The sequence below is a fragment of the Cyprinus carpio genome, chromosome A14 (genome assembly GCF_018340385.1).
Source record: "Cyprinus carpio isolate SPL01 chromosome A14, ASM1834038v1, whole genome shotgun sequence".
Lineage (NCBI taxonomy): Eukaryota > Metazoa > Chordata > Actinopteri > Cypriniformes > Cyprinidae > Cyprinus > Cyprinus carpio.
In genome coordinates this window covers 22,282,232-22,304,507 of record NC_056585.1, presented here as the reverse complement: position 1 = coordinate 22,304,507, position 22,276 = coordinate 22,282,232, and the positions used below count along the sequence as shown (strand labels likewise).

The 22,276-nt window shown below is 36.9% G+C and overlaps 2 protein-coding genes across 2 annotated transcripts; both read right to left on the bottom strand.

Annotated features, from left to right (window-relative positions):
* Positions 1-856: 856 nt before the first annotated feature.
* Positions 857-3,327, bottom strand: LOC109102111 (ADP/ATP translocase 3). The gene is given in 5 exon segments (XM_042770246.1): positions 857-1,313; positions 1,401-1,541; positions 1,621-1,867; positions 1,869-2,108; positions 3,098-3,327. Coding segments are annotated over 5 exon segments (897 nt in total). The 5' UTR covers positions 3,209-3,327; the 3' UTR covers positions 857-1,155.
* Positions 3,328-3,955: 628 nt separating this feature from the next.
* Positions 3,956-9,234, bottom strand: LOC122133945 (solute carrier family 25 member 43-like). The gene is made up of 5 exons (XM_019115428.2): positions 8,787-9,234; positions 7,335-7,576; positions 6,158-6,330; positions 5,231-5,365; positions 3,956-4,927 (listed from the first exon to the last, which is right to left on the bottom strand). The coding sequence occupies exons 1-5, from the start codon at positions 9,056-9,058 to the stop codon at positions 4,712-4,714; spliced, it is 1,038 nt and encodes a 345-aa protein (XP_018970973.2). The 5' UTR covers positions 9,059-9,234; the 3' UTR covers positions 3,956-4,711.
* Between the last annotated feature and the right edge of the window lie 13,042 nt (positions 9,235-22,276).

Genomic DNA, 22,276 nt, shown 5'->3' with positions numbered 1-22,276 from the left:
TCCCCTTCAATATCTTTAAGGGGATTCCACTACTGGCTTTAAGCTCAACTTGATTCACAAATATTTGACACTTCAGTCTGTGAGGACTTGAGTAAGGAATATCTAAATCACCACAAATGTAAAAATGCAGATGCACAAATTCATACAAATTTTGAGATGAGATACAAGTATACAGAAACATGTAGGGCTCCAAAACAAATCATAAGTCTTGCAGGACCTGGATTACATTGAGGGGCACAAGTGTACCCTCAGCTGTACTTGGCTCAGACTCAATTACAACAGGGTATGAGGTTGCATCTTAAGAAAATAAATGTTGCCTGATACTCAGGAACATGCTTAAAGGCATGTGAGAAGACTAGCATCTGAGTAAACACTTAGACACTTCCAAGTGACAACTCCCTGTGGTGCAGTTTGAAGGTTATATAATGATTTGATCAGACTTTAACTGATAAACTGAGTGTTTTCAACTGTCGTCTTGCATTATCAGCACACATTTTTTCTGTTTAACACTGTAAAGCTGCTTCGACAGTCTATATTGTATAAAGCGCTATATAAATAAAGGTGACTTGATTTGTTTTAATACCATGTAAAAATGTGCCTACTACCCTGACTGCCTTAGGAAAATCACACCAATTTATGACAATCCAATACTCCAAGCTGCAAAAAAAAGGCTCCATGCCTGTGAATCATTCTGCTAGTTCAGTTTGCTGACATTTTTAAAGTGATGGGGATGGAGTTTGTTTGAATTTAGGAACAGGGTGGAAGCCATCCAAATTGCTGAATCACAACACCTGTAACGCAAGATATAAAAGGTAGAAACAAACAAACAAAAACAAAACGCCACAGGAATTTATGGTGTAGGTTCATTCAGTGGGTCTTTATTGATGCATTGACTAAAAACAGACCGGCTGGAAAACAGGTAGATTTTAGTACCTGGGATTCTTTTTCTCTGGGAATGACAGTATGGTGAGGGGAACCAAAAAGAAAAATAAGAAACAGGGGCAAAAGAAAACTGCAAAAACAATTTCCCCCAGTTCAACTAGTACGGACATACTAGTTGGTCCCTATAAATAAGGCGGAATTTGAGTGTTCTTCCAAATGTACAAGATATGTTACAGTTAAACATCTCACATTGAATGGTGGACCGGGAAACGCTTAAATGACCTTCTTCAGCTCATCATACAAAACCAGCACAAAGGCACCACCCATGCCTCTGAGAACATTAGACCAGGCTCCCTTGAAGAAAGCCTTGCCACCCTCATCACGTGAGATCTTCTTCCAGCAGTCAATTGTGCCACTGTACATTATGTCGGCTGCAACAAAACAAAAGAAAAGTGATCAATCCACAGCTTTAACATGTTAACTTATATTGGAAGCATCTTTAAAAACGGTCAACTGACCTCCTTTGCGTCCAGACTGCATCATCATACGACGACGGACTGTATCGAAGGGGTAGGATGCAATACCAGCAACAGCAGTCACAGTCAGAGCGATCATCCAGCTGACAACAATGTGGGTGTTTTTGGGATCTGGCAGCATACCTAAAGACATGACAGCAAATGTAGTGAATGCAGCAATGGCACACTTTGACGATGATACCTCAAATGCATTGTGACTTACCCTTGGCTGTGTCATAGATGCCGAAATAGGCGGCTCTGTAAATGATGATACCCTGGACGGACACATTGAAGCCCTGGTACAGACCTCTGATGCCATCAGACTTGGAGATCTTCACCAAGCAGTTACCCAGGCCGCTGAACTCTCTTTCTGCTCCAGCCTTGCCGACGTCAGCGGCCAGACGGGTTCTTGCGAAGTCGAGGGGGTACACGAAGCAGAGGGATGTGGCACCAGCAGCACCACCTGAAGCCCAGGTTACCAGCGAAGTACCTCCAGAACTGGGTGTGCTTGTCTACACCATCGAGGAAGACCTTCTTGTACTTGTCCTTAAAAGCAAAGTTGAGGGCCTGGGTGGGGAAGTATCTGATGACGTTTGCCAAGTTTCCTCTCCAGAACGACAGAAAGCCCTGCTCCTTGGGAATACGCACCACGCAGTCAATAATGCCCTTGTATTGCTTATCCACTGTAATCTGTTTGCTAGCATGTTGCACCTGTAAACATATTAGAAAATCAATCAATGCACACAATGAAAGGGCAATGCAATGGAAGAGTGATTGATTGAAAGACTAGCTGAAGCCTCAAAGATTACAAATGTCCCAAACTGAAAGCAACTAAAAGTGAATTTGGTGGAAAATAGTTTAAAACTATTATCCTCTTTATAGAATAAAACCAAAGAACACCACGTGATTATTCGAAATGAAAAAGCCGGCAAAATACTCGCTATCTTCCGGTAGGTGGTTTCCGTCAAAATTGTCCGCAAAAACAATGAAAATGTTGTAAAAATGTGTGAAAACTATAAATATATGCAACATTAAATCAATGTCACCCATATGATACGCCCATAAAAATATCGTGTCCTCTCAAACAATAACTGTGGGACTTCGACGTTCCAGGGCGCGAGCGTTAGCTTGCAAGCTAGCAACAAAGGCCTAAAGTTAGCTATTCACTGGCCTCCCCTTCTCGCGACCTTGGCAAGATCAATAAGGATGCTGGTTTACAGTGTTTTAAAAATAATAAAAAAAAAACTCCTTCCAAACCCCCAAAAAAAAAAAAAAAAACCCTCATTGGTTAGTGCTTGAAGCATTTCTCGGGTTCTCTCGAGGAGGGTTGGTAAATGTTAGGGAGCACTTAAGGCCTAAGTCAGTCGATCTTCTAACAAATTTATTTTACGATCAGCTTGATTTTAAAAGGCTCAAAGTCTACTTCACTCACACAAAGATCAAGATTCTCATTTAGTCAAGAGGTTCACCGTTTCGTTAGGCACTCTCCATTCAATGAACAATTAAAAGTAACGGTAATTGAAAAAAAAAAAAAAAAGAAGCAGGTTAAAATCTGATAACGCTCTTGAGTTTTATTTTAGCCATAAAGTCTTCTAGGATTACACTGTGCTGGTTGTATTCACATTTTAGCTCACTTTGTAATTTAATTTCTTTAAATTATGCAATTGTATAATCCCATTGATATAACCGCGTAACGTTACCTGAAGCAGCAGCTTGACTCTCTCGATTGGGGCTACGGCGGTTTTAGAGATAGCAGCGGCAATACCACCGGCCAAGAAGTCCTTGGCGAAAGAGATGGCGGTCTCATTCATTATCGGGTGTTCTTGGAGAGGTGTAACTTCAAGAGGTCTACCCCGCTCTGCCGCAGGACTAACGTGTGGAATGCCGGCTGATTCGAAATGGCCGAATGAAAAGTTGAGAAGAGATTTTTAAAAGGTTTGTCTCGCGAGAGGAAACGTACCCAAGGCTTCTAAGATTCGATTGGACCGTCGACTAAACGTCACACATTCCAGGAGGCGGGACCCTTTTATGATGACGGAGATGAATGGCTTAAAGTTAGAAAGGTAACCTTAAGCCTTCTCAAGGTGGAAAGCGTAAATGACAACAGGAAGTTTTTTAAAACAGAAAAACGTTTCCATGTAGCCAGTAATTCATGACTAATAATGTTTAAAACGTAACAAAAACATACATTTTTGCACTGTTTTTGATGCACATTGACAATTCAATAGAGCAAGAGGATCAGGATTGTCCAGATTTTAGTTTCAGCTGTCAAGCCAAGAAGCAGTTCTCCAAGGTGACATAGCATGCAAGTTTGTCACTAGCTTGACATGACTGTCTTTAGTTAATGATCTCCAAGAGAAAAAGGGCCAACATGTCAGTACAAAGTCCTTCACATGACTTTTGACTGAGGCAAAGCAAGTGATTTGGGAACATGTGATTACACAAGGCAATAAAAAAAATCAATACAGCCTGCATCACTACCATCTCTACTAATGCAATTCAATTTTGTATTATATAACAATGAATGGATAATAAAATATGACGAATAACACAATAAGTTGACAATAAGGACTAAGATAGGTTTATTGCTTATACTTCATACTGTTTTTACAATGTGCTTAAAGATTTCATCTTTAACAAATCTCATCCTTTTCACAGCTGAATCAAAGACGGTGACTGAGTTACCACGTTTCCAGATCAGTAGGATATCAGTACATTACAATGCAGATTTAAAATCGGAAAAATTGCACCACAATATGACCTAAAAATCAAGTGGTTTATAAATAACAGAAGACCTTTAAAAAGGCCCAAGAGCTAAATTTCAGTAAAAAAACTAATACTTTGTTTGACAAAGGCATTGCTCTATATTGTTGAAATGACGTTCAACATATTTCCTGAGAAGTGATTAAAACAAGGTTTTATATTTCCGCAGTTCTTAAAAATACTCTTTCAGTGGAGCATAAAGCCAAAAGCCATAAATGTCATAACGCTGAAAGGACAGGTCACCTTTAACACCGGCCTCTTAGGTGCACTACTTTCATTTAAGGCTGAGTCTGATGTGTTCAAGGTACTGTAGAATGTACGTAATGGACTTGCTTAAATTATGTGTATGCAATCGTTAAAATAGCCTATTGGAAGTTAAATACACCAAGAGGTACATCTGTAAACAATACATTGTGCCTTCCAGCAGTACAAACACCTTATACTCATTATCATTATCTATATAAATAAATAAAATGAAATTAATTAAATGAAAATGAAATCAATGCACTTCCCAGAGTTTTGTTTATTACTTTTAACTCCTGTTGGATTGGTTACCAGCGGTTTCCTATGGATGAACTCTGTGCTTTGTGTGATTTTCTGTTTTTCAGGTAGCGCTTAAACTCCTGTAGTTCATATGGGCCCAGGCTCTGGTCCACACCTGGTTTAGGCTTGTAGCTTAGTGGAGAAATGATGTAACCATTCCGGTAAAGGCACACTTGCTTACACATCTCAAAGCAACTGAAAAGCAGGCCGAAATATGGGACAATCTGTAATGTCAAAACAAAATATAATATTAGTAACCAGGATGTTGAAATGCTTTATTTAAGGTGTTTACACAAACACCAATAAAAACATTTAAGCATGCTATTTCATCCAAAGGCAGCTCAAGAAACTCAATTTGTCTTAATAATTTAATATAGTGCAAGGAACAGACTGTTGTTGAAGATAAGTTATAATACCACCCTGTGAGTTTTTTAATGAAGCTTTGTAGAACAGTTTACACAGAAAACATGCAGTGCTTGAATAAATTTCATCTCGGTCATCATGTAAACATATAAAACAATTATCACCTTCACCATGTTGGCTGTAAGGCCACTCCAAAGAGCCAAGACGCTCTTGTTCTTTATGACCTGTCTGAAGCAGTCAATCATTCCATTAAAATGGACATCAACTCCTCCACAGTGGGGCAAAAGAAGACTCTGGGCCTAGAGTAAAGATTGGAGAAATATTCCTGATCATTAAGATTTAACTGCATACTTGCATAGGATTCCATAAGAGAATACTAACACTGTTTTTTATAAACAGGAATAAGTTACATCAAATTAATGCACAGTGTAGATGAGACTAAATAAGATATGGTAAAAATGTTCAATGTTTTTATTCAATTCATGTGCATTTGTTTTCCAGTACCAACTGAGTACCGTACAACATTTTCCTACACTTATCTACCCTTAAACCCTCTTGATGTGTGTTCGGTGTACTGTGTTGACTGTGGTTATAGAGACTTTGTTTAGCACCAAACTGAAAGTCTCAGAACATTTAGCAGCTTTGGAAGGTTTATTCCTGACATTGCAATTTAACTTGCAAAAGCAGAATTTTTTTTGTTTCTAGTTTAGCAAAACACAACATAAAGGAACCAGATCAGATACACCATTGTGTGTATAGTATGTGAGAGGTCAACTATCTTTAGACAGTTTATCTTTGGCATAGACAGACGCTGGACACTATGTACATTCTCAGCTGCTTCAGGGCCTTGTGTCCTTCAGAATGGTGTACTGCTTTGTTCTGTGCGACCTGTTGCAAAGACTATTTAGAACTCAAATTTGTGTTTCTTTAAAACATTTTAATGTTTCATCCTTAACATAAATGAACAAAGGGGCCACCGCCAAGTTAAAAAGGTATGAATTTTTAACAAATTCAGGGAGACTCCAAGTCTGTGACACTGGTATTATTGTGCCCCCTTGTGTTAAGATATAGCACTACAGCGGTATTCTCACCTGCATCTTCTTTTTAACAGTTTCAAAGGGGAAGGAGAGAGTCTGAGCGACTCCTGCTGCAAGACAGCCATTGATGAAGTTCTGCAAAGATGTGAAGCGAACATGACGCTCCTGCCACAGCTTATCCAAATTGACATACACCGCATAGCAGCCAACAGAGAAGGGAACGGCACCTATTCCACAGTAATCCAAACATTAAGTTTCATTAACTTTTCAAGCAGAATTGTGAGAGATCCAGAATTTAAGTAGTATTATTAAAAGGGTCATATGATGCGATTTCAAATTTTCCTTTCTCTTTAGAGTGTTAAAAGCTCTTGGTGAATAAAGAAGATCTGTGAAGTTGCAAAGACTAAAGTCATAAATCCAAAGAGATATTCTTTATTAAAGTTAACACTCATCCACGCCCCCCTGAAACGGCTCGTTCTAACACGCCCCCACATATCTACGTCAGTATGGGAAAGATTTGCATAACACCGCCCAGATGTTCACACAAAGACAGAAGGCGTACCTTTCGTTCTTGTTGCGTAGTATTGTTGTAGCCACCGTCACCATGCCGTATAGACGCTGTGTGTTTCGTTGAGAAGAAACTACTTTGTTTGGCCTTCCAAAAGAGGACGATATCCGCTTCGTCATGCATGGATCACTCAAGCCGGCCGTGGCTGGAACGTGGTGCGTGACTTGTTTTGTTGAGAAATCGAAAACTACTTTGTTTTTTGCCTTCCAAAAAAAGACACGACTCGAAATCATTTTATATCATGTTTATAATGGGTTTTATTTTTTTTTTGACTCCGGCCGGACAAGGCATCACAATATGTTAAAACATTTCGGTCACATGCTTGAGGCTTTCGGCCAATCACAACGCGCTGGATAGCTGGCCAATCACAGCACACCTCGCTTTTCAGAGATTTGAGCCAGCCTAGTGAAAATCCACGTTTCAGAAGGCGGGGCATAGAGGAGAAACAATAATGTACAGTATGTGGAAAATAATGTGTTTTTTTTTAACCTTTAAACCGCGTAAACACATCTCATTACACCAAATACACAAAATAATGTTCTTTTTAGCAGCACCATAAAACCCCTTTTATTAAAAGGTTTTAGCTTGGTTTTGATGTTATTAAATGCAGGTTTACCTTAATTTAAAGGTTCTGTGGCCTAAATAGGCTCTGCTAATACATACCTAACACTGTGAGTGAAAAGCCTCTGTAGAGAGCCTGAAGTCCTTCATTTCTGTAGATGATGGAAAGAGAATGCAGCAACCCTCTGTACGTTGGTTCTTGGCAATTCTGAGCAATAAGTCTGGTTTCAACCACCTCCAGTGGATATGTTGCTAGAGCGGCAGATATGCCTGCCAGCCCACCGGCTACTATGGCTCTCCATTGCGAGATATCACCCTGTTTCATCATGTGAAGGTGGACAATACTGCCAAAAATAGAATAAAATGAATAGTTGTGATATTGCAATATAGCAGAATATGTATTCCCAAAGAACTTTTAGCGTATAAAGCATTTTTGACACATTTTAGAGTGCCAGTCATATCTACCAGATACATCTGATACGTCAAACTTAATTATCTAAAGGCTAAAATTTGGTTAAACGCTTTACAGCTATGTAGCTACATTTTAAGAAAAAGTGTGTAAAAATATGACCCAGTGTAATGTGTTAATATGCAGAAATTTACTTTATTGCAATTTAACAGGTATTTTACCCATATTTTGAATTGTGCATTGTCTATTATTTATTTACCAACCAAAAAGGTTATCAGCATATTAGAATCAGCATATAGGAATGATTTCTGAAAGAATATGTGATAGTAAAGTCAGGAGTTATAGCGGCAGAAAATTCAGCTTTGCCATTACAGAAAAAATTACATTTTAAAATATATTAAAATAGTAAACTGCTCATTAACATTTCAACTGTTACTGTAACTGTTTTTTATACACATGATCTTTTCATAGGAACAAAACAGGTCGCAATACGCCCTCCACTCTTTTTCCTGGAACACTGGAACACTATGTACGTGTCTTTCTAAAACAGTTTCCCGGTCTCTCCGTTAACCCCCTGCAGCACGTGAAAATACTCGTGACAAGTATAACGATAAAGTACTTCTGAAAGCCCCCTCTGATGGGCGTTGCTAAGTACATAATTCATTTTATGAATTCACAGAATTAAGGCCACACCCACTGCAGCTTCAGGGTGGCACCACATCGTCGTGCCAGTTTTCTGAGCTACATGATTGGTCAGGAAATGAAGGCGTGATGTGTTAAATCACGTTGAACTAAGGTAAACCCCCGCTATACAAGTGATACAAGCTAAGCTAATAAAGGCAAAAGGGGAAATTTAAATTATAATTTCTTTAAACGATCTATCGTAAATGTAACTTCTTAAGCATACTTAAATGCGTCCTCACTTGTTAGTATATAATTAATTTACAATTCAATTCTTTTTACTCTTCAACTTTTAAAGGCTATCAAGCTAACACGTCAACTTCCTGTTGTCTTTGTTTACCATCACAGCTGATCGAAACGTTTATCATATCTTATGAGTTACACAAGCCATCAATACGTACATCAGACGTAAATGCTAATCATCAATTATTCATCATTTAGTAGTAAAAATGACTAATACTTACTTTTTGTAAGTTGCTAAATGTATGGCACTGTAGGGGAACAACCGTAGACAGGAAACCATGTTACCCTTCCAAAATGCTCGAAGCCCCTCGTTCTGACAAATAAAAACAAAGCTGTGCAGGAAGCCGCGTTTGCAGTGAAATGTTCCTATTTGACTCAAAATCTTCACAACTTCCAGGGGTGACGTTACAGTTTTGCTAAAAACCCCGGCAAAACCGACGCACAGTAAACTTTGAGAAGTTGTCAGTCGGTCGTCCTTTTTGACTGTGGCCATACTTCATAAGGAAAACGATTTTCTTCTCCGGCCGTTTAAGCAGAAATAAGAAACGTATGAAAATGAACACACTGACGGCTCTGTTTATCACACAGTCATCCAGCTGCAGCGCAACATCATTCAGCGGCGGGTCACGTTTGTGGATAATCTGGTGAAGGCGGGGTGTGGTTAGTGCAAGCAAGGTTGGTTGCATGCAAAATCAAGCCATAACAGCTGCCAAAAATCTATAGATGGAAAGAAATCCCACAAACCATCTCGTGTTTCTTAAGAAAGACACACAAATTTAATGTGTTTTATTTTTTCGCTTTAGTGGCCAATACAAATCTGCTGAAAAACGATGAATGAATGGATCATGGACACACCAGTGTGCACTGTGTGAAAACAGAACTCTGTCACCTAATCAGTCAGGATAGAATTATGAGCATAATAATTGTTTACATCATATTTTGTGTTTTGTTGTACACATAATGTAGCCTATATATATTATCTGTTCACTATGATATCTGAATAACGTGTAATATGATAGTATAAAATAGATAGATGAATATTCATTATGAACAGTATATTCTAAATCGAAATAAATTTTTTAAAGAACCATTCGATATCTTTTCCTTCGAAATAACAGGTTCTTTCAAATATTATTTATAATTATTTGTGCATTTTTATTTATTTTATTAATGTATTATTTTATTTAATATATTAATTATATCTATATTATTTTTTTTTTTTTTTTTGTAGTGTGGCATTAGAAAAGTACCAATAAATGACCAGCCGATGGCAGTCTTGGCCAAAAAAAAAAAATGAATTCATATTATGTTGAATCTATTTGTTGTACCAATTGCAAAATTACAAATAATGAATCAGGTATCTACTACATAAAATATAAAGTTTAGAATAAAAAATCCAGCTTAAATAATTAATAAAAAATATAATAACAGATGAAAGTCTTTACAATTGTCTGCACATTTATAGTCCAGTAGTCTTTGGGCCAGTGTTCTTCTCAAGTATAATGGTCACATTATACTTATAACATGTATTTAGAATTAGGCAAAATGAACTCACACCATTCTTTATATAGAATATTTGCCAGAAACAACTATATAACATGCATACACCTAAGTTCGAAACTTTGGGGTCACTAAGATTTTTTATATAAGAAAGTAATTACTTTTATTGAGTAAATATATTAAATTCAAAAGTGACAGTAAAGACATTTATAACGTTACAAAATATTGCTGTTTCAAATAAATGCTCTTATATTGAACTTTATTCATCACATAATCCAGAAAAACATAACTCACATTTTTCACAAAATATTATGTAGCACAACTGTTTTCAACATTATTAATAATAAGAAATGTTTCTTGAGCAGGTAATCAACATATTAGAATAATTTATGAATAATCATGTGACACTGAGGACTGGAGTAATGGATGCTGAAAATATAGCTTTACAAAAATGAAATTGTAATAAATATCAATTGTATTTTCAATTGTAATAATATTTCACAATATTACAGTTTACAATATTACTGGTTTTACTGTATTTCTGATACAAATAAATTCAGCATAACACAGTTCTTTAAAAACATTTTTAAAAGTATTTCAGTATAAAAATACATACATTTTCATAACTGTATATATTGCTTTACTTAAGATGTTGCCAAATATTTATATATTTTCAACAAACAGACAAAATATATCAAGTGTTAACACAGCAAAAAATGCGTTTCTTACTTAGATTTTTTGTCTTGTTTCCAGCCAAAATATCAAAAAATTCTTAAATCAAAAAGGAAGTACAAATTATTGTCTTGTTTTCAGAAATAAAAGTCAATATTAAGTGAGTTTTTGCTTAGAACAAAGCAAAATAATCTTGTTTCAAACTAAAAACAAGATTATTTAGCTTGCCCCATTGCAGATTATTATGTTTCAGGCAAAAACTCACTTAATTTTGACATGTTTTTTTCTGAAAACAAGACAATACTTTTAACTTGTCTAGAAAATCCTGTTTGATTTAAGAGTTTTTAGATATTTTGGCTGGAAACAAGACAAAAAAATCTAAGTAAGAAAAGCATTTTTTGCATTGAAGCAAGCAAAGTCTAAGGATGATCCACAGTCTGCTTGTCAGACAGCCAGTTGATGCCAGTCTTTACTTTACTCAAAACCACAGATAGTATGTATTACAAATGAGAAATGCTGTAAACCTCAGCAATGATGAAATAATGTGTGTAAAGTACTATTAATATTACCAAAGGAAAGCACATGTGGAATATCTTTTTATTCAGATTGTTTAGGTTATAATATGTTGTAATTATTTCAGTGCATTCATAACCTCACATAATTATTAGCAGAGTAATTCACGGACATAAAAGTAGAAGCATTTTTTTTTTACTACTTTAGGGTTACTGCATTTAATGTTGAATATGCTAACTGCATCTGTATCAGTTCAAGTGGGGAACTCGCCTTGTTCATGATTCTTATGGCTTAATTTTATCATTTAGAGTAATTCAGTTAAAAAACATGTAAAAGGGGGTCAGGTTTTATCTTAAAAGCAGACACTGGTTTTGTGGGTGTCAGTATCTTCTTATCCACAAAAATGTGAGTTATGTAAACTATACTCCATGCCAGTCATACCTTCAAACCCTTCATGACAACAAACACAATAAAGGATGCCACATTGTGGCATGTTGCCCTATGTATGAAAATGAGCCCACAAGTCACCCTAATTTCCCAGCAGGGCCTTGTAGTTCCTTTCCTGTTAAGGCTAGTGTTTGTTTTCAGCCTGTATCCCCCTGCGATGTGCGCCTCCCTCCCCTGCTGAGTCGACAACCTCAGCTGCCTGTGAAGATCCCACCTCCTGTCTGTAGCCGGGCCACTTGGCTTTTTCACAAAGGCTACTGGAATAACAGTGCCCCGAGAAGGAAATGACAGTCTGTTCAAAAGAGCCACAGCATTGCTGCTGGGGGGGGGGGGGGGGGCATGTATGGCTTAGAGCAGTGCAAGAGATGTTTTTATCTGATGTATTATTCAAACTTTGATAGTCATACCACTCAAATTAACCCAGGTTTAAGTTAAGCATATATGTCATATTGCAGCATAAATGGTGAAACAGTAAACAGCATTCTCTGGGAGTTACTATATTTACACATTCAATATTTAGTCACGCTGACTGTCATTGTGATCTGACCGCAGTGAGAATGAGAGTGAATTTTCAGCCCTCATAAGCAGTAAAAGTCCCGGCACTTCCTTTGTATGTGACAAGAAGGACTCCTTTGATCTTTCAGTCATATGTATGCAGCTCCAATTACAAGACAATGGAGTGATACTTATGAAAGATCAGGTGTAAAGTGTGCGCATGTGCTGGATCTTATCAATTAGTGGACGAGCCACTTGACAAGATGGACACATTGTGTGCTACCGAGAGAAAATATCTTCTCGGGCCCCTTTAATGTGTCTCTCAATCATGTTCTCACATTTGTTTATTCACTGCTAACCATCCTCACCCGCCTCCTCTGTGATCTGCATCTACTATAGTGGATAGGGCACTGACTTCCTCTTGAATTCACACAGTGCCCTTCCTGACTCCCGCACTGACTCTGTATCCTGGACTTATTAACCCGGGAACTTCCAGAGCTCCTTTGTCTTGCTCTTCTCTATACTTTGGGGGGCTGCGAGGGGAGAGGACAGCTATTGTCATTCACTGTATGCCATGCGCAAGTCTGCCCTTGATCCCTGACTTTGAAATGGAGTGCTGGAGGAAGAGATACTGACTAATGCAGTAGTTTCTGAACTAGCATTTCTTTTTAACCCTCTTTAGCCTATATTATTACAAAAAGATTCTGCTCACAAATAACGATGAAATGTTTTTGCAATAGAATATGTTTATTTAAATAATGTAAAGCCAATGTAAACTATTTGGAGGCCCTCCACAATTCTGGGCCTGCAGGATATAATGTGTTATGAATGTAAAGTGTCAAAAGAGGGCGCTCTTTGTCAGTCAGTGCTACACTAGAGACAGGCCTCCTCTTGCAAACTGGTGCCAGGGCAGAGACAAGAGCAATAAAGTTCTCACCTCATTATCAAGAACACAGCCACATCACAGCCCACTGCCAGGTGGGAAGGGGGATGTCGAGATAATCTGGAAGAAAAGGCTGAACTGACACTCTTCACCTGGTAATACTGCAGATAGTTGACTAATCCACTCCACAGAAAGGGAATATTTTTATAAAGTGAATATTTTTTCATAATATATTTTGTCAGGTTTTGTAGTTATAAAGCATAATAAACACTATAATAAACACACACAAAAACAATAATAATAATGCTTTATTCATTTTCTGACATGCTTTTGACATGCTAAATACATTCACCATTTACTATCATGTGTGTGTATATATATATATATATATATATATATATATATATATATATATATATATTATATATATATATATAACTATAAAGAACTAAAAAAATATAATATACTTTAATAAAATAACTAAAGTAATATGTATATATTTAATAATATATTTAAATAAAATAACTATTAAAATACTTTATTTGTTTACCTGCAAGTCATATGACTGTTATCTGACATTAGAGAGCTGTGAACATGTAAATGTGTTTTTAAATTATAGAAATACTAACTTTAAATTTGAGGGGGAAATCAAAGGAGTTCGGTTGACAAAAAAGTATGGGAATTTCTGATACAGGCAAATTAGGTCAGTGTTAACATTTCCTCATGAAGAATAATTACTACGAGCATTGAGAAGCTTTCATGAGAGCCATTTAGTTAAAGAGGCTTGCAAGTGCTAGATGGACCTGGGCTCCTAGCAGCTGGTGTCCTCCTATCTTCACATGTACAACCAATAAATCAATATCAAATCTAGCAGGAAGCCAGATGGCCTCCCTCCAGACCCTCGACATAGTGGGTCACAGGCCTCTCAAAGCCAGCATGGCTACTGTAAGCCAGACCAACAAAGATGAGCCTTTGAAGGCTTAGACATTCAAAAAGGAGGCTATGAATGACTAAAGGGGACAAATAAGCTGTTACGACTAGGGTCAGATCAGTGTTTGTGTTTTCTCTGAACATCAAAGGCCCAAGACTGTTTGATATGCAGCCCCCACACCTTGATCCAGAGCCGGGACAGGTAATGGGGGGGGAGTAGTCCATTGAGTATCAAGGAGAGGGGGGCTTGTAGAGTCCTCCTCTTAGGTCTTGCTGTAGGGCACTCGACTCAGACAAAGAATCTTTTAGGGCCTCCGACTCCCTACGGAGCAGTTGGCCCCATGAACTGCTCACGGCTGCGGCCCTGTGCCAGGACCTGGTTATATGGGCCTCTCTGTGGTCCTAATGGGACTTATGTATGCAGTGTCCGGGATACAAATAAGTAATAAGACAACAATTTTTTTAAATTATATATATATTTTTGTATCACATGATAATACTGTGGCACTTTGTAATATACCCTGGTGCTCAAATTCATGTACCATGTTACTTACATAGTACTTGGTACTTCCAAGAGCAGCATGTACCATAGTACTCTATACTCTAGTACATTTGTATTTATGTATTTATTTATTTCACCATACTCTACCATTCAAAAGTTTAGGGTCAGTAAGATATTTAAAAAAGAACAAGAAATGAATACTCTTATTTAGTAAGCATGCATTAAAGTGATCAAATTACAGCAAAGGTTTTTATAATATAACAAAAGATTTAGATTTCAGATAAATGGTGTTCTTTTGAATGTTCTATTCAGCCAAAAAAAAAAAGGCTGAAAAAATGCATCACAGTTTCCACAAAAAAAATGTTAACACAGCTGTTTTAAACATTCATGATATCAAGAAATGTTTCTTGAGCAGCAAATCAGCATATGAAAATGATTTCTGAAGGATCATGTGACATTGAAGCCTGGGGTAATGGATGCTGAAAATTTATCAGGAATAAATTACATTTGAAAATATATATTCAAATTGAAAACAGTTATTTTACCTTGTAATAATATTTCACAATTGCTGTATTTTTGGTCAAATAAATTCAGCCTTTGTAAGCATAACATTAAAAAATCTTACTGACCTTGTTAATAGTGTACATATTAACTACACCCATCGAACACCTTCACATTAAACATAATAAAAATATCTTTAATAAATGGTTAACGTTATTGGCTTTTCTTGGCTACATCTGAATACTTAAATTTGAGTCAAAGGCTACTTTCTTCATAATTAAAACAACAGCACATAATATAGGCTTGTAAAAACCATTGTAGGAAACCATATTTCTAAAAACACACAGCAGTATGTGCCAGGGATTGATTTTAAAAAGTAAGACCCAAAAAACAAGTTAAACAGTAGTTTGATTGAATGACTGTTAACAGAGGAGTGTGAAATGCCAGCTCTATGGTGAGGTGTGACTAGGGTGAAGGGGGCAGCTCTGGCCTTTGTGTAACTCCCAGGCTGAATGTGCGGTGGCTATTGTTCAAGCACAACCGCCTGGCCTTTCAGTCTCTCTCCTCCACAGCTTTGTCCAGAGCTGCATGACCACTTCCTTAACCCAGGTCAGGACAAGGTCGTGACTTTGGTAACTTACCCCTAGACCGTCTGTGCTGTCTGCACATCAATAAATGCATAAATGTTCAGTCAGTTTGACTTTGAAATACACTTGAGGACCTACCGGGGAATAAAAGCAGGGAAAAAGTAAAAAAAGAAACAATCATAAATGTATGAGTTCTATTCAGCTGAAATTCTAATTGTAGAAAAATTATACAAGATTGATTGAAAATCAGCTAAGGAGTAGCATCACAAGAAAAGTAATCAGATTTACAGCATAATAAATAATAAATTACATGAATCACTTCACAGAGTGACTGAGAGTTTACATAACATGCTCAGATTTACAATGTTGAATTAACCCCCCTTAACCCTAATGGGCTCTTCTATGTAACTGTGAACACACAGGTCAGTCTGGTCTCTTTCTCATGTTCCAAGGCCTTATTGGACTCTGAAGAATGAAAACCCTTCTCTGTTGATAAGAAGAGGAAAGGCTAAAGTGCTTAAAGGCATGGTATACACTGTTTTAGTACTTTGATGGAGGCCGAGTGAAGAAGGAGGGGAGGTATATCGGCTGATAAAGATCACCATGGGTCTTTGATCTTTAAGAAACTGATAAGATGTTACCAAGTGGCATGCTGGGTGGACAAGCAGGCCCACATGACAGGTACAAACAAGCAAACACAGCCCCAGAGGTGATGTCTGCAAGGAGAGCCAGATAGCTACAGGAGGAATGGCAGATGGGCAATTAGCCATTTCGCTTTGGAGTGAAGTGGAGTGAAAAGTTAACACAGTAAACTTGCCTCACTGATTAAACTAGATTTATATTAGATATTTTATGGATGAGTAGAGAGCATTATTAATAACTTAAAACATTGGAGATCATGTTTCCATTTACCTAATGGAAATAATCTAACTTCCTTTTTAGCTAAATCAACTTTGCCAGAACGTAAGGGCAAAGTAAGAACATGCTTCACCAAAACAGCACACTGAATTTTGATGGCTGAAGATTGTTAAAGTGACACTCGAATGTCAAACTAATGCATAGCGGGGGTGGGCTGCGTCTGCCTGCTACCTAGCACTGATTTAGGGCCTGCATGTGGATGCCAGACAGAGCCTGAAGTCTGGGGGTGCAAGCTGCAGCCTGAAACAGATGCCTGGCTGTTGGGCCAGGAGAGGAGGGGGGGTCTGTGTTGAATAAGATGTGGGGAACTGCCTGTGGAGTTAATGTTCTTTGATTGGTCCTCCTAGCAACAGAGCTGTAATATTCACTGCACCTGCACCAGGTCAGTAAGTGTGCATGTTAAGAGAAGGATGCAGGATGTTACAGTGGATATCTGTGAATATATAAATTATGTATATTGGGTTGCACACGTTATAAAGTGACAAGATATAGTAAATAATAATCTGTGATGGACTGACCATTCATCCAGGACAAGTGGATTGGAAGATGAATGGATGGATGAATCAAATCAAATCTTTGGTGGACGGACCACCATGAAAAGAGGTTTGGAAAATGTGTAGATAAAATAAAATATTTATATCAAGATTTCAGTCTTAAGTATTAAGTCTAATTCCTGTACATGGCCCAATGACAAAGACAATCTAAAGAATTAAGACGTAAGAGCCTTCATTATCAGTTCCCTCCTACAGACATCAAAAGACACATACAGTGAGAGTGCAGCTGCCCTGGTAGTGTGACTTTCTTCTCTCACACTGCCGTTTGTGTTGAGGATGTTTACCGATCCCAGGAAAGACAAACAGGTTCATTCTTATTTGTGGGAGTTGTGCTCAAACAGAGGAGCCAATAGGACTGATTCAGCAAAAGGGTCAGTCTGTTACTCATTGTTGCTATTGTTGTTTTTCATTTCCTTTCACGTTAGCTGTGTCTTCATACACACAGACTTTCTCGTCAACAGCCAGGGTCACAGTTGGAATGCTTTAGAATACAGTGGCTATACTAATGCTGGAAAATGCATTTCGGTTGTATTCACATTTGATGTATTGTGTTGTAGCAATCCGATCCCACTATAGTTATAAATGGCAATCAGTTTATAAATAAAATAAAGACTACATTGAAGGTTTTTTTAAAAAATATTATTTCTTCTGCAAGTTACATAACCTACCACATCCACGATAACATGCTTTCACTGTCAGTCATCCATCGTGAGTGTAAACATCTGGGGACAGCTGCACAAATGTGACACTCACACAGCTGATCTCTGCATAAGAAAACAATTTTATTTAGCTTGCTTTTGATAATCAATTATAAATCAATTTAACTTACGTGATGTTTGTGCATCACTCTGTGTTTTGTTAGGTTACAAAGGGTTTCTGGACAACTGTACAAGCTCACACAACATTGAGTTACAATGACAAATATAAAAAACATTTATATGATTCACTACAAAACCAGCTTTTGTTTGTCAGAATGCCTGTAGATTTGACCTGGATTCTTTTCTAAAGATTGTATAATTTATAATGGACACTACTTAGTACAGTATTTTGAGCAATGGACAATATTTTGAAACAAAGTATGTTTTGAACAGTGATTGGTTTGATAAGCAAGAGTCATTGTCTGTGCTGGACATACAGGGGTATAAATCAAAGAGGGAACAAGCCTCAGCACAGTGGTTTTATGAGGGTAGACTTCCCTTGCATCCTGCAGGGGGTAGAAGCCAACACTGTTCAAGTGTCAAAGTGCTTTTAACTGGCAGGATCACAAACAAAGAATTATTACTTTATTGGACATCATTTAGAAAGACTTTTTTGCACTCACTCTGATTTCTAGTAGGAGAGAAGAATTAACACGTAAGAGTTATTCTCTTAAAATTATAGTTATTAAGAAAAGTTTCATTTGAATATACTCCTGCTGGGTTGCTGCTTAATGAAAACTGCTCAGAGAAAATTCAAAGGTCCTTGCAATTAATTTGTTAATTATGCAATAATAAAAGAATTATACTCATGAACTGTTTGAATGAGGACACTTAAAAGTTGGACAAGTGCATTATACTAAAATGAATTATGCCCATACAGGTGTTGTCAGACTTCAGCTATTCTCACAGCCGCTAATGAATAGCTGACATTAAACATTAACACTATTGTCAAATCATGAAGAATGCACGATAGCTATAGTCATTCAGAAGACAAATAAGATGGTCCTGCAGATTAATCAAAACTCATAAATTAATCTATTGATATTTTGTGTACATGGGAGACTGGGGGTAGTTGTCACACACTCTTTTAAATTAGAATAATATTAGGAAATTAAATTTTAAACTCCATTAAAATGAAAATATCAGAATCATTTTTGTAATAACAGTTTAGGAAACAAGTGAGCACAATAAAACTAAATGGGAAACATTCAAACAAGTGTCAACAATATAATGAAGAAAGTTTTTAACTGAACTGTTTTCATCATAAATGTCAAGTCACACTTTTATTGGGTCTGTTTGTGAGGGCTTGTGTTTATATTTAGTAAGTTTATAAAATGTAGGCCTAATATATATATATATATATATATATACACACACACATATATATATATATGTATGTATATGCATATGTATGCATACACACACACACACATACATGTATATACATACATATATATATATACACACACACACACACACACACATATATATATATATATACATACATACATACATGCATACATACATACATACAATATCTGTATTGTATATTGTTTGGTAGACACTGTCCCAACATAGTATCTAAAGCAAATTGCGTGCTAAAACAATACTTTTACATGTTTGTGTGTTATATATTAATTATTTCATGATTTTCTTGGTGTTTCATAAATATGTTAAGGTTTAAATGTCGCTATAATGTACTGTTTATTAGCATTGTGGCAACATAGCCCATACAGTGTGACAACAAGCCCAGCCAACAACGTTTAAAAATGATCCCGACTTCACATTTCAGTATTTTTACATGTTCCAAATTCAGTATTTTTCCCGCGTGAGTCCAAAGGTGAGTTTATTCTCTACCTGCGCGAACTTCCTGTGAAAGCGTCAGATCCGACTTGTTTGCCTGAAACTTATGCTGGTTGCGTCGCCTACCATTTAGTAATACCTGCCGTGTTGTCCAGTTATTAAAACGTGGGAAAGGAAATGATGAGATACTCATATTTTAGAGTTTAGACGAAGTGAAGACGGATGATGTTTTATATTTCGACCGCGTCTTTGTTTTATTACTTCCGGAAAATCCCCACAGGTAAGACTAGTTTCGGTCTAGAACGCGAAATATCCAGCGCGTCTCCTTTCTTACGTGACACAATCTCACAATATTTGCTTTAACTTCATTTGTAAGCTACTGTTGTTGCCTTATTATTATTGAATGTGAATGAATGATGGTTTAAAGGACAGTAAAGCGAACATTACACCGCTTCTTTCATAACAGGTGAGCTCGAACACATTGTAGGTGGGTTTAGCAGGTTGGGTACGTTGTTAAGATAAAGGTAACTACGTTGAGTTACACGAAGAAATATATGTGTTATTTGTATTGCTTCTTTGCCCAACATGTAATTCAAGGGCACTAGGTTGTCCAGGTTACCATCAAAATCTCCTGTCAGCTGATTGATGAATGATTTATGGCTTCTACTTTCTCGTGTGTCACATCTACCTGCAACGTGTGGGTCAGACCACGTAGACCGATTCAGAAGGTTAGAAAAGTCAAATATTTTCTATCAGATGATATGCTGTAATAAAGTAAAACATTTGTATGTTTTAAAGCATGCTGTTAAAATTAGATTATGACTCCATAAAAAGGACGAATGTACCCCCCTCCAGAAGGTGGAGTCTCCTTTCAGAATAAACAACTGCAACAGACTTCCAAAAGTAAGCAGATATGATGCACGTACTTTCTTCGTCCCATTGTTCTGGTTGTTTGCTTGTGCTGTGTATTTTTCAGATAGCTTGTTTATTCTTGTAGAAGAGAAAGTGTGTTGTTCTACTGGTTGTTCACACTTGTTCTAACATTAAATTGATCGTTCATCCAGAAAATTGAAATTCTGTCGTCATTTACTTCTAGTGTTATTTCAGTCTTCGGCGGTATGACTTTCTTCTGTGGAACACAAAACGATGTTGACAGCGCACAGATGCGGTGAAAGTAAATGATGACTGAAGCTGTCATTCCCTATCATTATGTCTACTTATTCCTTTTGTGTTCCACATAAAAAGAAAGGTTTGGAATGACATAAGGGGGAATAAATGGTGAAACGGTTTTCTTTTCTGGGTGAATTGCATCTTTAAGGCCTAAAATGTTGATTAGAGGCAGTGCAAGTATTAATGGTTAGAGTAGACAGTGTTTAATCAGCCTTTTTGCTTGTTCCTATTGACTTGAAGAAAAACTCTGGGTGACTGTATATTTTCATACTTTCCAAATTAAGTCATTCTATTGGGGCTGTGCCATTGCCTGTGCATTCATTCTATAAGGGTGTGTCTGAGGGAATGATTCATGGCCCCTGCTAGAATTGGGTAGGTGAGAGCATTTCAGACTGGGTGTTCACGTTTTCTTTGATTTACCATTTGTTCTGTAGGCGGTGGAAAGGACAGGAATAGTGCTAATTTATGACATCAGCATCCTGGTAATCCTAACATCTGGAAACACTGTATGGACTTTGTAACAGTCCACATTCAGTGACTGTTTAGTACACAAACAGGTGATACATTGTGTGCTCAGTGAGTTATGTGGACTTAGATTTGTTAGGTTTTGTAGTGGAATTCAACTTTGAGAGGTTCACAAACTCTACATCATTACGGGACAGGAGAGACTGACAAGCTGCTTGTCTCCAGTGTGTAAGATACTCCCATGAGGCTATGGGTTGAGTCCATCTATCTTAGCCAGGGTCACAGCTTCAGTGGACAAGTGCAGAAGTAATTCTAGCAAAACACATCACTGAGCCATAAGGCTGAGGGTTTTAGAATATTTATCTAGGCTGCTCTTAATTTGTGGTGTTTACTAAGGCACTTTTACCGTTTAGACTGTATATTTACTTTCAGTAAAGGGTCCCAAACCATATCTTATGATGAAAATATTGTTATATATATTCAGTTGCTACCATTCAGGACCATAGTTGCAATTTGTGACCTAGCCCACCCTAGAATTGTGGTGATGAATTTTACAATGGCAAGTATTAATCAGTATTTTTCTACACTATATAGTATTAAACATGCATGGGCTGCAATATTAAAATTCTGGTAAGTTATTTTCATGTTATGGCCGATATTAAAATTCGATACGGTTTTGTCTCCAAAACTGTAATTAAACTTAAAATCAGGCATTTTAAATACTTTTAAAAATGTATGCATCAGAGCATTATGTACAGTATGAAAATTTGATCTTTTGATGATTGCAAAAGATTACATTTTACAGTGAACTAAATGACTAAATTATTTTTATTAAATTTTAAAGTGTTTTTAAAGCTTAATTTTGGGTGTTAGATGATGGATAACAAAGATAACAAATGTAAAAGTAGCACAATTAAATATAAATATTTACATACATACTAGTTTATATACATATATATAAAACCATGAGAGGGTCAGTGGAAAAGTTTACATAACAACAATTCTAGAAAATGTAAATATAAATAACAAAAATAACATTACACAAATTCTGAAAAACAAAATTATATAAATAA

Bases quoted from the DNA above. Each gene is read 5' to 3' on its own strand.
- LOC122133945 (XM_019115428.2), bottom strand. From the start codon at position 9,058: ATGGCCACAGTCAAAAAGGACGACCGACTGACAACTTCTCAAAGTTTA. The intron at 7,577-8,786 runs GTAAGTATTAGT...TATTTTTGGCAG, and splicing joins CATTTAGCAACTTACAAAAA to TATTGTCCACCTTCACATGA. The intron at 5,366-6,157 runs GTGAGAATACCG...TCTTTACTCTAG, and splicing joins CTGTTAAAAAGAAGATGCAG to GCCCAGAGTCTTCTTTTGCC.